Below are 20122 nucleotides of genomic sequence, written 5' to 3' on the forward strand. Positions count from 1 at the left end.
AATTCTGCACCTCACAGGTGAGACACGAGGTTTAAGGGCGCAGTTTTGGTGCATCTCAACCACACGCTTCTCGAATACGGATTTGGTTCCGGGGACTGAATATTGAGGAACCCTTTCTGGATGGTTGCAACGAAGCTACGACAGAGGCAGGAGGCTGGAGCTCATCACAAGGAACTGCAATACATTATGGGACCAGGAAAGGCTGCTCACAAAAAGTGCACGTGATTTCTGCATAACAGATGCTCTCAGGCAAGGACCTCCAGCCTGAGTCTGCAGAGCTACTGCTGTCACAGAGAGGAAGCTGTGCTGAACTCAGGCTTTGGCAGCAGAAGCCCCAGATCTGGGTGCCCAAACCCATCACCTCTTCTCTCAGTATTGGCAACTCCCAAGACTGAGCAATAACCCCACCAGGCTTCCTCCCTGTACCTAGTAGCACTTTATGCTTTGAATAATGTTAGCCTTGAGAAAAACATCTTTCTCCTAAAATTGATGTAGTGACCCACCTAGAAAAATGCAGTTCAGATGCTGGAGGCAGTAATTAACTCAGAGCTGAATCTGTCATTGCATTAAATACACATATGCCATACCCCTCAGTGATAGGAACTCTGCTCGAGGTATCCCTACTCATGAATAACTGCTAAGGACTGTCAGTCTCGACCAGCTGCCGAATTTCTCTAGCTCAACATAAGCAGCTTAGTTAGACAGGAGTTGGTCTGAGGTTTTGAGGGAGGTACACACACACAACCAGCACACGTGCATGGATCAGCCTCCTGTGGATGCAAGAAAACTCTGCAAAAAAAAAGGTCAATCAACTCCACAGAAAGGCTGCAGTGCATCACAGAGCATCACTGCACTAACACAAGTCTCCCTTTTCTTCTTTACTGGGAATATGGTGTATTATAGGTTTCGGACTAGGGTCAAAGAAGAAGTATAAAGGGGCACTTGAGTGATTGCTCATATTTCCACCTGACCTATCATAGCTGGCCTGGGAACACATCCCAATGTAAACAGCCTGCCTGTGTCTCGTTGCACTAACGGTGGGAATCCCCATGACGAGACCGGACCTGTCCCTCCCCATGTATGACCTCTCCTGTACATGGAAGCGATCCCTGTGTAGACCCCGTATTCCCTCCTCATACCCTTAAACTCTGGGCTTCCTGTGGTGTGGAAGGTTTGTGGCAGGGCACCAAGACATATTTAAGTCAGCTTAAAGATATATTTAAGACATCACACGCAATGCTGGGCAATGCTGCAGCTCCCGGCGTTATCATGAATTTGGGACAGTGCCTTCAGCCCAGTCCCCAGTGCCTTCAGAGAAAGTGTGGGCTCAGATTTGCCTCAATCAATCACGAAACCTGGAAGCCTCAAAATCCTTTTTAAGGTACTTAGGTCCTTCTACCCGGGCTACCACCACTGATGCTGGAGGAAGAGATTTACTCAGAGATTTTTGCAGGGCTCTTCAACAGAAGACAGACAAAACCACATTTTCTCAGTGACAGATTTATCCATGACTTTTCTTTTATGCTGCCCAGAAGACACGACCTATCTGAAGGGCTACATGCTGAGTGACTCATGCTGAATTTGCCCACAGCAACAGCTGTTCTTCTCCCCAGCCTGGTCAAGGGGGCTTCCTCGATCTTATTTAAAAGCTTTTTATAGATCCCATTCATGATCCTGTTGCTAGGGCACACTTGGAAGATGGAGTTGCACTCAGCAAGCACCGTCTGCTTTGGAGATGATGAAATTAAGGTCTTCAAGCACAGGGACTGGCCTAACTGTACATCTCCATAACTATAGTGCTATTTTAGACACTCATCTCATAATCATAACTAAATTCAGGAGTCTCAGTCTGGAGCTGATCCCCGCCTCACATGCATAAATCAGATTGAATCCCATCCCAGCTCTTCTTCTGTTGAGATGTCCACCTTAGCCAAAGTATAATGTAACCTGTAATGATGATACAATAACCACATAATTGCTCTGCTTGTAAGATTACATGGTATGATTAAATCCCCATCTCACTATCATGGCACTAGAATTCATACAACTGACAAATTCCCAATCATTTTATAACCTAAATATTGTACAGCACTGTTCAGAGCTATGCATCATCCATTACTTTTTGTGCATGTTGCATGGAGATGTCAGGATAGACTTAGTTTCCAGATACACGTTTTTGTTTTCATGAGTTATTTTTCTGTGCTTTTAACTTCATTTTTATTTTACAGAATCTCAGAATCATTTAGGTTGGAAAAGACCTTTAAGACCATAAAATCCAACTGTTAACCTAGCATTGCCAAGGCCACCACTAAACCATGTCTCTAAGCTCCACATCTACACGTCTTTTAAATCCCTCCAGGGATGGTGACTCAATCACTTCCCTGAGCAGCCTGTTCTGATGCTCAACAACCCTTTCAGTGAACAATTTTTTTTCCTGATATTCAATTTAAACCTCCCCTGGTGCAACTTGAGGCCATTTCCTCTTGTCCTATCACTTGTTACTTGGGAGAAGAGACCAACCTCCAACTCGCTACAACCTCCTTTCAGGTAGTTGTAGAGAGTGATAAGGTCTCCCCTCAGCCTCCTTTTCTCCAAACTAAACAACCCCAGTTCCCTCAGCTGCTCCTCAGAGGATTTATTCTCTAGACCTTTCACCAGCTTTGTTGCTCTTCTTTGGATGCACTCCAGCACCTCAACGTCTTTCATAAGACTTATTTGTATAAGGAATAAGACTTATCTCCTAAAAGGTTGGTTACTCTGAGAGAAAAAACTTGATGAGAGGAGTGGGTATACTGTACTGGCCTAGGTATTCTTGTCTCTGTTAAGAAAGGAAGGGTGAGGATATTTAATGAGCTTTGCCCTAGCAAGATGTTGCCCAAGCTAGTTTTGTTTATTGGAAACAAAAAGAAAACCTATCTTGCCCATTGAAGTGGGTATTTTTGTTCCAACTAGAGGCTAGAGCAACCTTCTTTTACAAGTCACTTTCACAGAGAGAAGGGAGGTGGTTTTTCAGTAGTGACTGGCTTGGACTTCTCCTGAGGAGGTGGCTAAGACATAATGTTGTATCTTTATAGCCTCAGGCTTTTTCTTGTCTCATTCCCATTCCCAAGGCTACTGGATTTCACATAGAATCTTTTCACTACTTAGTTGGCTTTGACAGAAGAGTGGACAAGCATTCCACAACCATGCTCCTGCAAGAGAAACTGCAGTAGAGGAGACATTTCCAGGAGCTAACTTGACAAACCAAAAATGGGAACATCAATTTGTCATCTCAGCCTTCTGCTACTGTGCCTAGACTTCTGCAGAGACAATTTGGCTACACAGGGTAATGGTTTGACCCTACAGAGGCCAATGTCAAAGCCCCTGCCAACTTCAACAGGGCTTTGTGCTGGAGGCCTAATTTGCAGAAATTCGGCATGATGTCAATGGAAATTGTTGACAGAAATAAAACAGCTTCTTACTGGGTGATTCTGTTCTTCCAAAAAATGAGCCCTTAGGTCAAACCAATTTGCTGAGCCACCAAAAAAAAAAAAAAAAAAAAAAGGGAAAAAAAGAAAAGGAAAAGAAAAAAGCAAAAGTGTTAACTTACCCTTAGCACATTCAACCTTTTGTGTAACAACAGAAAAAAAGAAATTAAAAACAAACAAACAAGAGTGCCTGGCAAAAAGCCATCACTTTTTTAAATTCCCTTATTTTAACTGCAGATTCAAACAGGCTAGCAACAGAGAAGCTCCACAAGGTTTATGTTCTACCATGAAAGAGAACTGAGGTCTATTCAAACAAGAAATCTCCTCCTAAATCAATTGGATGCCTTTGACTCCTTCCTTCTTTCCCTACCACGGAGTCTGACAAGCAAGTAATTCTAAATGATAAATTGGTACACTAGTGGGTGGCTCTGCAAATTTTTTTCTGGAAGATGCACGAAAATTTTGGGTGTTGAGGACTTAACAGTATCTATGAATAAAGAAATTTGACTAAAGAAATTCTTCAGATGCCACCTTGATAGAATAAAGTGGCTTGTGATTGAGACGCGTAGCCTTCAGTTTGTGAGGGCTTAAGTCGTCAAGTTCAAAGCCTCAGTTAAAGCAATTTCTCATCTATCAGGAATTATAACAAAGAAAAGACCTTCATGGGAATAATAATTTTCTGTCTTGATGACAGACCCTTCAGCTCCTGCTGCCCTTAGTGGCTTCAACTGGAAGTCAACCCTATAAAAAGTATGGCAGATAGATCAATGTCACTAAACACATGGTGACCATTCATCTCAGGCACAGGGATAAGAAGCCTCAAACACACATTTTCCCTGTTAATATGCTGCTCTGCATCTATGGTGCCCCAGAAACATTATGCAAGAGTGCTCCTAAGCCTTGGCAATAGGAAATTAATTCAATTTATCTTAACCTGCTTTCCTCTAGGCCACAAGACATTACATTTTCATGCTCCCGTCATTGCCTGAGAGCACACACTGGAATACTTACTCCATGTCAGCTGTCAGCAGGCAATTTATTAAGCCATTATAACCTGGATTTGTGTCTGAGCTTGTTGATTTGTTACCACTTTCATCAAGCAGAAATACTATTTCTAGACTGAGGAGTTGTGCTGAACAGCCATACACACGCACACACACACACACACACAGCTTCAGCAAGCTAAGTCTTCCCTTCTCCCATCAAGACTGTGGAAGGATGGAGACATTAGGAAGAAGCTATTGGACTCCATCTCCATCTCTCTTTCCTGTGCCACCACTTCCACTTGCACCAAGGCTGGGCCACTACCGAATCTGGATAAGGTATTATTTCTGTGGTTAGAGTATCATTTGTCTAGCATTAGCTCAACCCATATAGACCCCAAAGTCCCATGAGATAACCTTGGCCTACCTTTGTGCTTTCACCTCTTTAATACCAGCTGAAAGCTGTTGAATTCAGTAGGAAGCTCTTATGTCTGCTTTTCCTCACGTAAGAAGCAAATTTAAGCCCGATGACTGTGTTCCTCAAGGCTATTTAAACATTTCTCTTCCGCTGATTTTAACACGGGTTATGTAACTGCCAGTCTTTGAGGGACCCAGCCTTTCTATTTTGTCTCTTAGGAATACTCATTTGATTTTTGAGGGCAGATTTGCGAGTATTTCTAAGCTGGTGATTAGCTCTAGCTGGTCTAACCTCTGCGTCAGATGACTCAGAGTTGAGTTTAGACATAAAAATAGAATTATCTTGGTAAATGAGGTAACTGTCCCTATTTCATGCTCATCAATAGCACAATAACGGCAGGCCTGAACACATCTTCGGTAATAAGGCAAGTTAACCACAAGGCAGCCACTAAAGAGGTGATTAGAGTTTTAATAATGCTCTTCCCGGCACTTATCACATTTTCTCTCATTATTGGCAATAATGCATTGCTTTAAGGTGCCAGCCTGTGACTGGGGCACCGCTGTGTCAGGCATGATAGAGTCATCCATGCAAAGAAAGTTCTTGCTCTAGAGCTCTTTCACAGTCTGCCTTTCTGCCTTCACTCCTGGGTTATTTCCAGAAGCAAAGGAGAAGGCAAGAGGATAACTCATCCAAGCAAAACTATTTAAAAAACATGTCAGAACTCGGTCTCCATGGTCTAAACCCTCTCAAGGGCTGCCTGATACGAACAGACCAAGGAGGAGAAGGGGTATAACCCAGAATCTGATACTTTCTCCTTGAAGGAAAGGATCACTTCATCCATCCTTTGTGGGCCTGGCCTGTGGCCAGCTGCCAGGGAGGGGACCCAGCAAGAGCTCCCACCAAGTTCTCATATTGGTTCCTGTTGATTCTGTTGTGAGATCAGCTGGTCAATACTTGTTCCTCTTCTGGGTAGGGATGTCCATGTTGGTCAACTTATAGCTGAAAATCAATGCTGCTTTGTCCACCTTCTACTGCAAACCCCATCTCTCTAAAGCACAATCCTGCCAATCCTGTGGCACAGACCTTCCTCACTTGCTAGCCTGGCATGTCTCCAGTGCCACACATCAAGTGCCAGACTTTATCCCCTGCCACTATTCATTGCCTCCCTGTCTCAAAATGATGATGTATTTCCTTGAGCTTCTCTGACTCTCAAGGTTTCCTTCATTCTCCATCACTGAATGTTCCCTTCTCCCCAAACTCAGACCCGAAGCCTAGGTTTCCTTATTCTCTTACATCTTTTTAGCAGAGCTTCAGCTCCCAACACAACAACCCTTCTTTCCAATCCCTTTTATTCTTTACTTGCTACTGCCAGCCCTGACTGTGGTTGAGTCCTCATGAAGAATATGGTGAAACAACCAAGGCTTCAAGCGTGGAAGCTGTAAACTGCTATCTCACTGTCACTGTTGGCTGTTAACTTTTTGCCATTAGCTCCACAGCAATTACCTGTGTTTAGGTCCTCTCCCCATGGCTTGTATGAGATGACTTAGGCCTACTTCATAAATGTCAGTGAGCACTTAGGCAGGTCAAAACCGCTTTTGCTTTAGAAGAGATGATGAGAAAGTATGTCCCTGGATGGAATATCTCTGAATAATTTCAAAATCCAACCAAGAACATTAAAACAGTCTAGGTGGACTCTCCCATGCTCATGGCTGCTACTGGCAAACCTCTTATTTATAGCTTCTCATTACTTCACATACCCTTCATTCATGGAACCTGCTGATAAATCCTTAATGTAACTCTGGCACTGTTTTTTGAAAGCATACTTGAGGCACTATTTTTTATTTTTATGTTTTACTTTTGAGTAATATTTTGACCACTAGACTCTGCTAATTAATGAAAGCAGCTGTAGCCTCTTTGTCTCTTCTCTCCCCAACTCATCTCCATTTTGTGATCCTTTCTAGAAGTGTCTCAATACCTTTGGTGAAGTGAACCTTAACGTTCTGGTGTGAGATTTGAAAGACAACTGGCAAACATACAATACCTCCATTCCTTCCCCCTGCTTTCTTTCTGCTGTTTTTTACTTCTTTCTATCATTTGCAGGGCCTTTCTCTAGGGTTTGTTTTTCTTTCCTTCTCCTCTGTCATCTGTTTGCTGTAAAATTTAGATTGTAGCAGTGATCAGCAGACACAGAGATAGCAGCAGATAGGGGTATATCAGCAAATGTGGGGATAATATTCTTCAAAAGTTTTTGACAGATGCAAATCTGTTTATCAAACCTGACAGCAAGTAGCCCAAGGAGACGAGTGTATTAGGTTTGTGTTGTGACAGCAACATCACAGAGATCTTCAGCAGAATCCTAAGGAGAAACATACCGCTGTCAAAAAGCTCAGAAAGAACTGAAGCTAGTCCACTGCAATGCCTATCTCTGGAAGCCAACAGGAACCATTTGGCTGGGTTTCACAGGAATTTGTGGACAAGGTGAGGTGGATCAGGTCAGACATGAGTGGAAGAGCACAATGAGAAACTTCTACTTCACATGAGCCGTGATTTTTCCTTTGCTCCTTGTGCTGCTCCTTGGGATGAAAACCAAATGAGGCTGTTCCCTACTAGGAGGGAAGAATGAAGGTCTCCTTCACTCTACACAACTGAGCAAAACAAGGTGGACCTAATTTCAAAATGGGCATCATCTCCACAGCAAGACAGACTGTAAAGCACTTCCTTATCTCAGGCAGCATCTTTGCGCCTGGATGGTCCCATTGAACTCAGTGGATGGGGTGCAATCCTGAAGCAATGGGCTGAGCTACTGAAGAAGTGTCAGCTGATGTATTTACACATTTTGGGGACTGAACCAACTCCAATTAAAGTCAAGCAAAAGATTCACATTGTCTCCAGACAGAGTTCTGCCAGGCTCTTTCCCCAAGCCAGTCAGCCAAAGTTCAGCTGATGTCCCTCTGTGCTGCTAGGAAGAGCTCACCCTACTCTGTGTAGGTGGAAATAGATGTCTTTCCCAGAGGATGTAGCCCAGTGAAAGGGCTGGGTCTCTAATAGTAATTTCATTTTTACACAAGTGCACAAAAAGGCTTATACTCTTCCACCTCTCCAATAGCCTGTATATCAGGGCAGTCCCACACGAGGCAGAGAATATGGATCTGAGTAGCTGGGGGTGTGCTGGAAAAGAAAATGTATCTGTCTTCAACTTCCATATACAAAATTCATTTAGGGGCCCATAGCTGTTATCAATTTGACCTGAGGAAACTCACATGAAAAAACCTAATTTTTTACACTGAAAATATGAGATATAAGTATATGTTCGCAATTGCTAAAAGTCCCACTGTCCTCTGCAAAGAATATTTTTTTTTTTGTTGGAATTTGGTTGTTTTACTGGAATGCAAAAGCAAAAAGAGAAATGATCTAGTCTGCTTTGGCTGAATTCTCAGCAAAGGCAAATTTGAAGAACTCAGAAAAAGTCAATCTGAATTCAATCTGTAGAACTCAATCTTTGTTTATATCAAACTGTCGGCTTCTTTGTCCGCAGCTAGGCTGGAAATGTAAGTGGTTTATCATTATGCTATCCAGATATTGCAGTAATGAAACTATATCAAAACCCATCCATAAAACTGCAAAAAATCAAATGAAATGACAATTGAAGTGTTCAGTTCAATCTTTCTACCAGGTTTTCTGTTTTGGCTATTGTGGTTCACAGGGTGTTCTCCAGAGAAAGAAGGAAAGAGGAAGACAAAGCGTGGGAATGCCAAGGCAGAAGGTCACTATGCCTAAGAAAACGAATGTGAAAAACTAAAACTTGTAAGGAGGCCTCTTGAGTCTGGCAGTGAAAAAAAAACAAAACCAAAAACCCAGAAGAATGCGGGAAAGTGGCGCAATTTTTCATGCAGTGTGAGTAATTGTTGGATGCAACGAAGTCACGTGCAGTGAGTTTTCCATCAGAAATGACTGATTACTGAGACTGAACATATTCTGAACAAATCAAACTGAAGTTATTGAAGAAGTCGGAGTGGGTGACTTCACAGACCCCTCCCAGCCTGATCATCTCTACAGCAGAGTGCATAAAGCCCAGCTTGACTAACACACTTGATTATATGCCTATTTTTAAGCAATTTAAGGCAACAGGATGATTCAGCTACACATAATTACAGACATACTTTATGACTGAAGGAATGACAAAGAGAGAGAAAGTGGTTTTGGTCTACTAATGACTGTTGGTACCTTGGACAATATGCTTTGTGTATATGTGGCCATCAGACTCCTCTGCTGTTTCTACCCCTCTAGAAAATTCAAGGTCCCTAGCAGTGCTCTATTTCTCACTTGAAAATCCCACAATGAGCTGGGACCTTCTCTGAAGGTCACTCTACACATTTCTACATGAGCCAAGGGATCCCCATTGTGCGTAAGAACAAGCATAATTCATTTGGACAGCCAGGGAGAGGAGAAGGCATGAAGGACATTTCTAAAGCTACTGCTGCTGAGTTTCCTTGGTGTGGGACAAAGGGTCTGGGCCACCTTGTGCAGGTCCTGGGATCAATGATCGTTCAAACCTGCCACATTTTGTTATGAAAACAACCCTTGCTTGTCAACTCAAAGTTTCTGCCCCATTAAAACAGGTTGAATTTTTCACCCAAGCAGCAAGACTTTCCTTTCCTCCAAGAGTGGGTTTCATCAAGAAAGGGACAAAGAATTCAAGAAGGCTACACATCACTCTGTAAACACCACTTGGTGCATGATGCATGTTCTGGCTCACATGATGGCCTGCTGACACTCAGCACATGTATTTCAGGTGCATTGGCCCTGAAATGCTTATTGCTGCAGTCTTAGGCTCCGTGGCCCACGGAAATGCTCAGTAAACTTATTTATTCAGGGTGTTCATGCTGAACTCGATGGTAATCCAAAACTATTTGAGTTTAAAATGCCATAGAGTTAGCACTGTAACAGAGGTTTCCCACATTAGGTAAAATGAGGTAAAAATGCTATTGCGGCAAAGACTTTGAACAAGTTTTTTTAATGACATACACACCTACATGTAGTGGAACTCCTCCTTGATTGGAGCATTGACACATATGTTGGTGGAGAGCTTAAAATATTTTTGTGTGGCTGGTGCATAAAATACCAATTTAAGTCTTCTTATTGCAATAGATAATGCCAAATTCAGGAATTTCGTTGCTCCATCAAGAACGCTGGGAGATGTCTCTGTTTATTTGGATTTTATATCTCTGAATCTGTTCTGAAAAGGGCGTGCCTTTATCCTTTTTTTTTTCCTTAAAGAATCTAAGTGCAATACTTTCTCTTTGAATAAAACATTGCTACTGCTTTGGGTTTGCCCTCTTTTAAAACAGCAGAGCATTCAGTAAATTGAACTATTTGTTCAAATGCCTCCTCAGACTGAATGAGCTGAAGGCCATATCTAGCCATTATACACAAAAACGTCAGTAAATTGCGTATCGGGCTCTCGATATATGAATTAGTACCCAGGCCTCCCAAGTCAAAGCTTTATCCTGCAAGTTCAAAGCACAAACAAATCAATTATTAAACCTAACTCAAGCCTACCTAAATGAACCAAACCCACATAAACACAATGGATTTTATAACTATTTCTGCAAACAGATAAATATTAGGAGAAGCATTTTGACTGCATTTCATGTAGGTATTTTTTCCCTATGACCTCAAAAGTTGTCCAAAATCTTGGGTCAAGATGGGTGCAGATATTGCAAGGGATATGCTCAGTCTAATGTGGTGGAGACAGAATTGTTCCACATTTTTTTATAACCCTTGTGTGTCCTTCAGCCATTCACCCTGAGCTGGCATGCAACATGAAAATCCTCTGATGGGGAGAAACACACACAATGGTGGTAGCCATGGGTCTGCCTGAAAGCACATTGGCTTCCAGGAGCTGCGGATTCTGCAGGACAAAGTCCTGTATTTATAGACAGAAGTGTTTCTGGATGGACAGTTGAAGCAAACACTTCTTACACAGCTTTATGCAGTCGTGCCTCAGTCATGACCTAGTGCAAACTCCCGCAGGGGTGCGAGGTTAGTTCAAACTTCATGGCTCATTGGGTTCCTGGCTCCTCTGACAATTAGCATTGGCAGTTATCTGAGGCAGCAGACATCAGGTAATTGTTTATTCCAGTTTATGTGTCATTCTAACCATTCATGGACCTTCACAATAAAATCCCACTGCTAAAGAGCACAGATCCCAGTGAACCACAGAGGGAAGAAAACCCAGAGGGTCACTGCAATGGGAACGCGTTGTGCTGCAGACAGTTCTCGGGGAAAAGCTGGGAGGTGGTCAAGCAGAAAGACCACTATAACAGCAGGGACAGGACGCAGGCTAAAGACATAGAAAAGCCCGAATGCAAGGAAGAAATCGGGTGGATGGGAGGGAAAAGAGAATCTTTTTTCCAGTGCTGTATGATGTGAAAAAACGGGTCCAGAAGGGTTCTGCTGGAGTGCTGTGCCCACTCCCCTGCTATTAGCAGCAGATAGCTCATCTAACATTATGAATTTATTATGGAGGGCTTTTTTTTTTGTTAGATGACATCTGATTACATCCCTTTATTTTTGTGATTTCAATTTCCTGCCTAAAAGACTAGTGTCCTCTTGCACCCATATGGCCTTCAGATAAACAGTTCTTCTCTCTCCTCAATGTTTGCTTCATGGAGTTTGAAAGTGAAGAAAATATCCCAAGAACTCCGTTATTGCCCTCATTTATCATTCCAGTGGGGAAATCTCACAGTTGCAGACAGCTAGCGTTGGATACAGATCCAGATGAAATATCAACAATGACGTCTACACACAGATTTCCTACCCAAACTCCTACAGTGATATGGTTGATGCAATCAGTGGAGCCCAGAGAGCCATCCAAACCCAGGTACCTTCTTCAAAGCGAGGTGAACAGGTCTCCAGACTCCAGTGAGCTGGAGCTTTATCAATTAGAGCTTGACTGACCATGGTTGTACTTGACACATGTAACTCATGTATAGGTACTCATCCCATAGATACCTGAGGTTAGGTCTGACTCCCATCCTCACCGAAGGGAAAGGTTTAATTGAATCCCTAAACACAGGACTGCAAGTCTCCTTTGACCAGGATATCCAAGACTGGGAGATGGACACAGGATTGACAGGAGCCCCAAAATCTTGTAGAGTCCCAGTTGTGGGTTTGACCTCAGAAGGGATGAGATTCTTATAGACTTTTGACCCTGCTAATTTATTTTACACATTTTTCATACAAATCAAACTGCAGCAATCATAGTTTTCTTTCTTTCAAAACAGAAAAAAAATGAAATCATCCCAGAGTACTGTCTCACATGCATTTGCAAGGTGATTCTTGCTGCATTGTTTAAGAGAGGCAACAGAATAAGGCGGAAACTTCAATGTGCACGGCTACTTACTGAACTCACAAAGCAGTGTTCAGATTCTCCACTTTCGAATAGGATGACATCTTTTATGAAGACTGCGATGGCTCTCATTATGAAGGACATGAAGAGGTGCATATGAATATAATTTCGAGTACAGTGTAGCTTTCTGTTGGGAAGAGATGAAACAACATTTCTGAATAGCAAGGCTTCTCAAAAAGCATTATTTATCTATTTATATGTTTCTTCTGCCAAGATACAGACTTACAATTAAACATCAGAAACCCTGAGACAGACCATGTTCTGATGTAAATCATTGCAAATCCACTTAAGCCTTTTTAAAGCCACACAAGATGTGGCAATCCATACATCTGCAGCAGTGTTGCCGCATTTCTAATTCTCAGAAAAAATGGTCAAAACACAGAATGACAGAAAACAGGTCCATCACACTGCTCTCCACTCGAAAATAAACATTTTTGACTGAGCAAACTGTGCTCACGATGAAGGTCTGTTTTCTGCAGAATGTTTGTACTGCAATGAGTCTTTTCAAAGTGAAATGTTTCTTCAGGAAGAGAAATAAATCCTTAGCAGCTCCTGTCAAAATTAACACATAGTACAGGTTTTCTGGAGCAATACGAACTATATTTTCACTTAAAAATAACTAGTTGTTATTGATATTGAGAACAACACCAGGGTTTTTCTTTCCCTTGCCCACTAATATTTTGAAGGTGAATTTTGATCAAGTTGGTCTTTTTTTCAAGTAAGACTTTACATCACCTAAAGTGAAAGTCTGAATACTCTGGAAATGGGTACTTTGTACAGTCATCGGAACCACAACAGACCTCACTCAGCAACGTGACCAAATTACCACCTCTTAATGAGTCACTGTGCATTGGTAGAGTTGATGCTCCTCATCTCTGATGATGGCAAGATAACGCAACCGAGCTGAGTCCTCTTTACTTACAGGTGAAGGCAAGCCGAATTACACTGTTTCCCACAAATAAAGAGCATGAATCCCGACAGTTTCACCAGCTTGGCTGGCACCTTGTACCTTTCTGAGATGAGATAAATTGCCTGTGTGTCTGATTCACTCTTCCCTTGTACGAAGAGTGGAGAGAGCGCGTGTGCTGAGAAGTGTAAAGATCTTGAAGGGTGAGGCCAGTCTTGGTATAAGTGTGAGAGCTACCCTCGAACATACGCTGTTTCCTACAGCTTTCTTTGGGGGTTATGTCTGGACCAGACTATCATAAATTGGACAACCATATAACATATTTAAGGGATGCCACTGGTGAGTAGTTTGAGGAGATGGAATGAGATCTAGGAGGTTCTATCATCTCATGGAGGTCTGCTCTTTGCTGTTGTCCCTATACATAAACAGTATTATAACAAATTACTTTACAGACTTCTTCACTGGAGGCACCCAAACTTAGATGCCTGAATCTATTACAAACAATGGAGACTGAAGATTAATTTATTTGCTGCAATCTAGGCATCTAATGCCATTTGATATGCGTAGAGTATCTGCCCATCAGTTCCTAAGGGCCTGCGTTTCCTGAAGGTCCCGCATCACATCTGCTAACCTTGCGCACATCTCACAGGCTCCAGCATGTCTAAAACGGCTCTGGGTGTCTATGTCTTGCCGTAGAGCCATAGCAGGAGCCACTTCTGAAATAGACTTTGGGAGGTAGTTTTGGGGTGTGATTCACCTGCCCCATTTTGAATACCTACTTTAGTGGAAATGCATCATTCTGTAGTATTCATATACACTATACTGTCTGTGGACTATAGTAAGATTATGGGATAACAGGCTTTAATACTACAACCCTTCACTTAAGAATCTACATTTAGTGAGATGAATCCCACTCAAATAACTGGATTGGGCTTACGACTCTCACACAAACGCCACAAATCACATATCAGAAAACAGCGGTACCAAAAGACGGAGGAACTTTCCTCCTCTGTTCAACTGAGACTTAGTAGAAGTCTTGCATCCATCTCTAACACTCATAGCCTATAACTTAAACAGCCGCTGTGTCCTTTGAGTCATCTCCTTACCTATGTCTTTTTTGCTCATGGTCTTACCTGAAGAGACATAAAATGATCATAGCAGCCGTGAGAGAAATGAGCGATAACGTATGTCCAATGGTGTAGCCGGTCTTGACTGTGCCATAGAATGCTGTTTGCTAATGGGAAGGAAAGAAAAAAAAAACCAGGTCTTTCAACGAGCTGACAACTTGCATTCCTAAATACACCATCACTCAGCTTTTACTGACTTTCTGAGACAATGAAATCATCCTACTCCATTCCCTTAAAATATCTCGAACTCCTTCACCCTTTAAAATCACATCCAATAGAGTACGCGACTCAAATACCACCAGTGTGAATAAGAAGGACGTGTCCAGTTGCAGTAGAGGTTGGATCACTCCAAAACCAGGTTACAGCTACACAAGGGAAAAGTTGATGCAGGAAGGAGCTTGATTTGACACTTGCAGAGACAACTACAAGGTTATAATCTCGTAGAACAGGAATGACTAATGTTCAGTTAAACAGCGCACTGACACATCTGCTCTGAGGTGGTGAATACGATGAGCTTAGTCTTATTAAGGAAGTTTGAGGACAGAACTGGTCTGGAAATTGGTTTGCTTTTGTGGAAGCTAGATATTGTGTTTCAGCAAATAAAAACTTAAAAATGTTCTCACTGAAATCACAGATACGCTAATTCAGAAATATACGTTAAGTCGGAAATTAGTTCATGGCTTTTCTCTTTGACAGCACACAGAGGGAATCTCTGAGCATGGAGCACCACAGGACTTAAATCTAATAGGGAATCTTGGTCTAAATAAAATGGGGAAGTAAGACAACAAAACTGCAGCTCTCCTAAGACTCTCCAGCAGCACTCTAAATCAATATATTTTGATTTGCAGCTTAAAAAAACTGATAAAAGATCAGCTGGTATTTGGGCATTGGTTTTAGCAATGAAAAATGCAAGTTTTCATGAGAATCTAACTCAGTTTGTAGAAAATATTATTTTTTCCAACCCTTGATTGACTCTCCTCTGCCCTCCTTGCCATCATTTTCTATTAAAAAAAAACAAAACAAAAAAACAAACCACAAAGAGCAGTTTAGACAGAAAATCTCAACCCAATCTTGTTTGGGAAAACACTCTTTAATAACAGTGAGGCTTGACATTTTTATATGCTATTTTCATAGGCCTTGACAGGTACTAAGCACTTTACAGAACCAATGAGGCTGCAATGAATAGTATCCTCTAGCATTTGCACAAGCCAGCTTGGAGGGGTGTTAAAACAAGACAGAGCTTTCAGAGAGTGAAAAGGTTACACTGATCATATCTACATAAGGGACGAGCAACTGACGTCATCTACCTGGACTTGTGCAAAGCACTTGAGCGTTTGACATTCTCCTGCATGACATCCTTGTCTCTAAACTGGAGAGACATGGATTTGATGGATGGACCTCTCGATGGATAAGGAATTGGCTGGACGGCTGCACTCAGAGTGTGGTGGTCAATGGCTCAATGTCCAAGTGGAGACCAGTGATGAGTAGCATTCCTCAGGGGTTGGTATTGAGACTGGCCCTGTTTAACATCTTTGTTGGCAATGTGGACAGTGGGATAGAGTGCACCCTCAGCAGGCTCGCCAAGGACACCATGCTGTGTGCTGCTGTCAACACACTGGAGTGAAGGGGTGCCATCCAGAGGGACCTGGACAGGCTGGAGAGGTGGGCCTGTGAGAACCTCATGAAGTTCAACAAGGTCTGCACATGGGTCAGGGCAATCCCAAGCACAAATCCATGCTGGGCGGAGAACGGATTGAGAGCAGCCCTGAGGATAAGGACTTGGGAGTGCTGGTGGATAAGAAGCTCAACACAAACCAGCAATGTGCGCTTGTAGCTCAGAACGCCAAACCACATCCTGGGCTGCATCAAAGGGAGCATGGCCAGCAGGTCAAGGGAGGTGATTCTACCTGCAGTAATGTGTCCACTTCTGGAGCCCTCAAAAAAAAGGAGGACATGGACCAGTTGGAGAGGGTGCAGAGGAGGCCACAAACATGACTAGAGGGCTGGAGCACCTCTCCTGTGAGGACAGGCTGAGAGAGTTGGGGCTGTTCAGCCTGGACAAAAGAAGGCTCCAGGGAGACCTTAGAGCGGCCTTCCAGTACCTCAAGGGGGCTGATAAGAAAGATGAGAAGAAACTCTTTAGCCGGACCTGTTGCGATAGGACAAGGGGTAATGGTTTTAAAACAGAAGGAAGCAGATTCAGATTAGACATCAGGAAAAAATTTTTTACACTGAGGGTGTAAAAACTATCACTATCACTACAAAGATCATAAGTACACTACTTCGGTGCATCATCTGCTTCTTAGAGACTGTCAAAATTCACAACTGAAATCTTGCATACAATCCTTACTTATTTTTCCTACTTTTCTGGTTTCTAACTTGAAACCAGTAGGCATTAAAAGTGCATGAAAGATTTTAAGCATGGAAGGTTATCAGTGTGTTCTGGACCCCATGTCCCACACAGTCTGCTGTTCTCCTTTTTTTCTATTCCCTTCACTTCTTCCTCCCGAAACTAACTGTCAATTCAACAACAAGAATCTATTCTTCTTCACAGGCCAGTACTGCATGTTCACCCCCCTCAGCCACCTTTCACACAAATTAGACTTAAACAGCATGACAAAACAGCGGAAATCAAAAGAAAATAATTAAGAAAGAATTAAAAGAACACAATACATGTTCTCTTGGTAACGCGGCACTCTGGCAACGCCGCAATCCATTGGGTCGCCAAAGCATGTCCCAGGAATTCCCAAATCCCCTTTGCAGCTGGAACATAAACCAGAGCTCTCGATGGAGGACCTTCCCGGCTCAGAGCTGTAACAACAGCTTTCACAATGCGCAACTGGTGCCACACAGCTTGATTTGAGAAACAAGACACTTGAGGATGTGAAGTGGTGGCTGACCTCGAAGGCAGACTAAAGCTGTCTTCAGACGAGCCCTGAAATTCGTTGTGCAACTTTCCCTTCGCTATTTTCTGTATTCTTTCACTATTAAGGCTGCCTCTGTTCTGTTCAGATTCTTTGTTAACTCTTTAAGTGCCTTGGTAATGTGTGACCATATGCAAAGATCTCTTGCCATTTATTAAGATTCCTATGCCCAACATCGACAAACATTGATGTATGTCAGACAGTAGAAAAAAAGTATGGCCACAGCTTTAATATAAACACATGGTTGCAGTGAAATATAATTATTTTCTAGTATAAGCTTTTTCTTGTTGACTACGGGACAACTATAGGTGACTATTTTAGACTAGATATTGAACTTTTACTTAGGTGAGGGTCATCTTGCTTCTAACAACATTTGTTACCCTCTTTAGACTTCACCCTTCATATCTCAGCATCCGGCAAGACAATAACAAACTCCTTCCTGTGTAATGACAATACTCTATAAAGCTAATTTTGCCTAGGTCAGTAACTACTAATTTACATACAGGCAGTATCCGAGAAAGCTTGCGGATTTCCTTACAGAAATCAGTAACACTGCATGAAAATTTGTGTATTCCCTATAGTTTTCTAGATCTTTATCTGGTTGCGACCAGCAGAGCAGCACTCACGGCGAGTTATGTCCTTTTATTCCTTTTGATCTTTTGATGCTTATGTTGGAATCACCATATCTACTTAAGGATAAATATAAATGTGGAGGGCTTGTTTCAAACTTGAAAGTGGAAAATTAAGCATTTGAAGTCATGTGTGGACATCACAGACACTGGTCTGATCTTCTCAGGTGCTGATTTCATGCCACTCCCACTGGAAATCAAAGGGAGGATCGTGTCTTTGACCAGACATTTGATTTCAGCTTCCAAGGATCCTCAAGAAGATCCTTCTTGAGTAATCAGAGTGGGAATAGAAGAAAATGGGCATGGGAAGAACATGTGATTCTGATATTGATCCCTGGTAAATCTTGATGTCTACCCATCCAGGTTTACCAACCTCTTCCCCTGGAGTACTGTTGGAATCATATCCACAGGCTACGGCATACGGCGCAGGGTACACATCCGTCCAGCCCTGGCTTGTACAATTCCTGGTCACGTTACCTGGAAGAAAAGAAAAAAGGATGATTTAAAAAGAAACATTCAGCTTACTGTTTAATGTCTGCCTTTTCTTGATTCAAATGCCAGAGCATGTTTCTTGTAATGCTAAGAGTAAAATTCTCATACTTTTCCTCTATTACAAAGTGTTCATATTACACAGAACACATACATGGAGGGACTCATTGGGTTGTAAAGTTCAGACATCAAAAACAAGTACATTTAAATACGGAGATGCTTGCAAAACATCTCTTTTAATGGTACCATAATACCAGCTTTGGTTGTTGGCACTCCACCAATATTGCTTGAGAGCATTACTGACATATTGCATTTGTTCCTGGAAAATTTTTTTATTCTAAATAGAGCAGTGAAGTATTTACGTCTTTCACTTTGCCCATGAGAAGACAAGATGGGGATAAAGTTCTCATTTCACATTATGCAGGTAAGGTCAGAGGTCTGGGCACTGAATGAAGTCCTCAAAACCCAGACCTTGCCTACAAGATGAGCCCTGGTCAAATGTGATTCCTGGGAAATGAACTGCACTCTTGTTTGAGAACCAAGCATGTCAAAATTTGGCTGTGAGGGGAGAAAAAACAGATACTGACAACCTGTCTTGCCTGTTTTAACATGTATATAAGCAGGAAGATTTCCCGGACTCTTAAGCAAGTTGAGTGCCTGGGGCCTCCAACTGGCCAAAAAGACCCTTGATTAACATAAGGACATCTTTCTCCTTCAGCCAAAACTGACAAAACTGTGAAGTTTGGATGCCTCTCTGCACTTCCTGGTCCATCTGGGACTGTAGGGGGGCTGTCCAGTGCAAAGCATTTCTCACTTCATAAGACCTCTCTGCTTCCCATCCCAGCTGGACCTCAAACCCACGTTGGCTCAGGGCTGTACAGACATTAATCAAGCAAAAGAAGGAGGGACCAACAATCTGACCAGGATAGGCCTTACTCTAAAAGGTTTGCAGTCTAAAAGGCCAAGATAGGTGCTCGTCAGAGAGAAATAAGAAAGAAGCAACACATCCAACAGTACATTGCCAATTCCACCAGCACCCGCTCTGACCACTGGTCCCTACCCTGTTCATCTCCTGCGAATCACATCACTGTGGCACTCTTTGGTGTCATTTATCACACAAAACTCCCTGCCATTCCTGACTGGAAAGCTGATAGAGTAAACCAGAACAAACAAACAGTAGCCAAAACTCGCTTCTGAGATGAAGAATGACATCAGCGAAACTCAAGAGCTTTGCAAACATTTCCAACAATGGGGTTCTTTGCACACAGGAAAAATAAAACTTCTGCAAACAGGAGCAAACCAATTATGCAGCGATGAGTCATGGAAATATTCAAGCATCACCTCCAGGAATTTCTGACAATTGAGTCATCTGAAACATCTTCCTAACCATAAACCTGTCTGGCACTGGAACCAGCAGCAGCCTATCCTCTGGCTTAATCCACTTCTTGAATCCTTGTGACAGGTGGATTTTGACTCTAAAACTTGCTCTTGCGATTTGTCTTTGCAACAGAACTAAACTCCGTGAAGGCTCTGGTGCCTTTGTTCGTTTTAAGCAGCTGCTCCAAAAGCAGTTAACTTTAGCACAGTTCGGAGGGTTACTGATCCCCAGGCTTTTTCTGCGTGGTCATTGTTTGTGTTTCTTCTTATCAGGGTTCATATTGGGATCATAAGTGATCTTGTGCAAACAAATCAAGGACATGACTGTTCAGTACTTTTTTTTTGTTTAAGTATTACATAATTTCTGTTATTTCTTCTTCATTACAATGG

At 42.4% G+C, this 20122-nt stretch overlaps 1 protein-coding gene across 1 annotated transcript in view; it reads right to left on the reverse strand.

Annotated features, from left to right (window-relative positions):
• Window positions 1–20122, reverse strand: part of VIPR1 (vasoactive intestinal peptide receptor 1) — a 113865-nt gene that overhangs the window by 21547 nt on the left and 72196 nt on the right. The window contains exons 4-6 of the mRNA XM_086741223.1: window positions 18240–18343; window positions 14320–14420; window positions 12274–12406 (exon numbers count right to left, since the gene is read on the reverse strand). Of these exons, the coding sequence (XP_086597349.1) occupies window positions 12274–12406; window positions 14320–14420; window positions 18240–18343 (338 nt within the window). The remainder of the gene's footprint in view (window positions 1–12273; window positions 12407–14319; window positions 14421–18239; window positions 18344–20122) is intronic.

This window comes from Chlamydotis macqueenii, chromosome 2 (assembly GCF_036417535.1).
Source record: "Chlamydotis macqueenii isolate bChlMac1 chromosome 2, bChlMac1.mat, whole genome shotgun sequence".
Lineage (NCBI taxonomy): Eukaryota > Metazoa > Chordata > Aves > Otidiformes > Otididae > Chlamydotis > Chlamydotis macqueenii.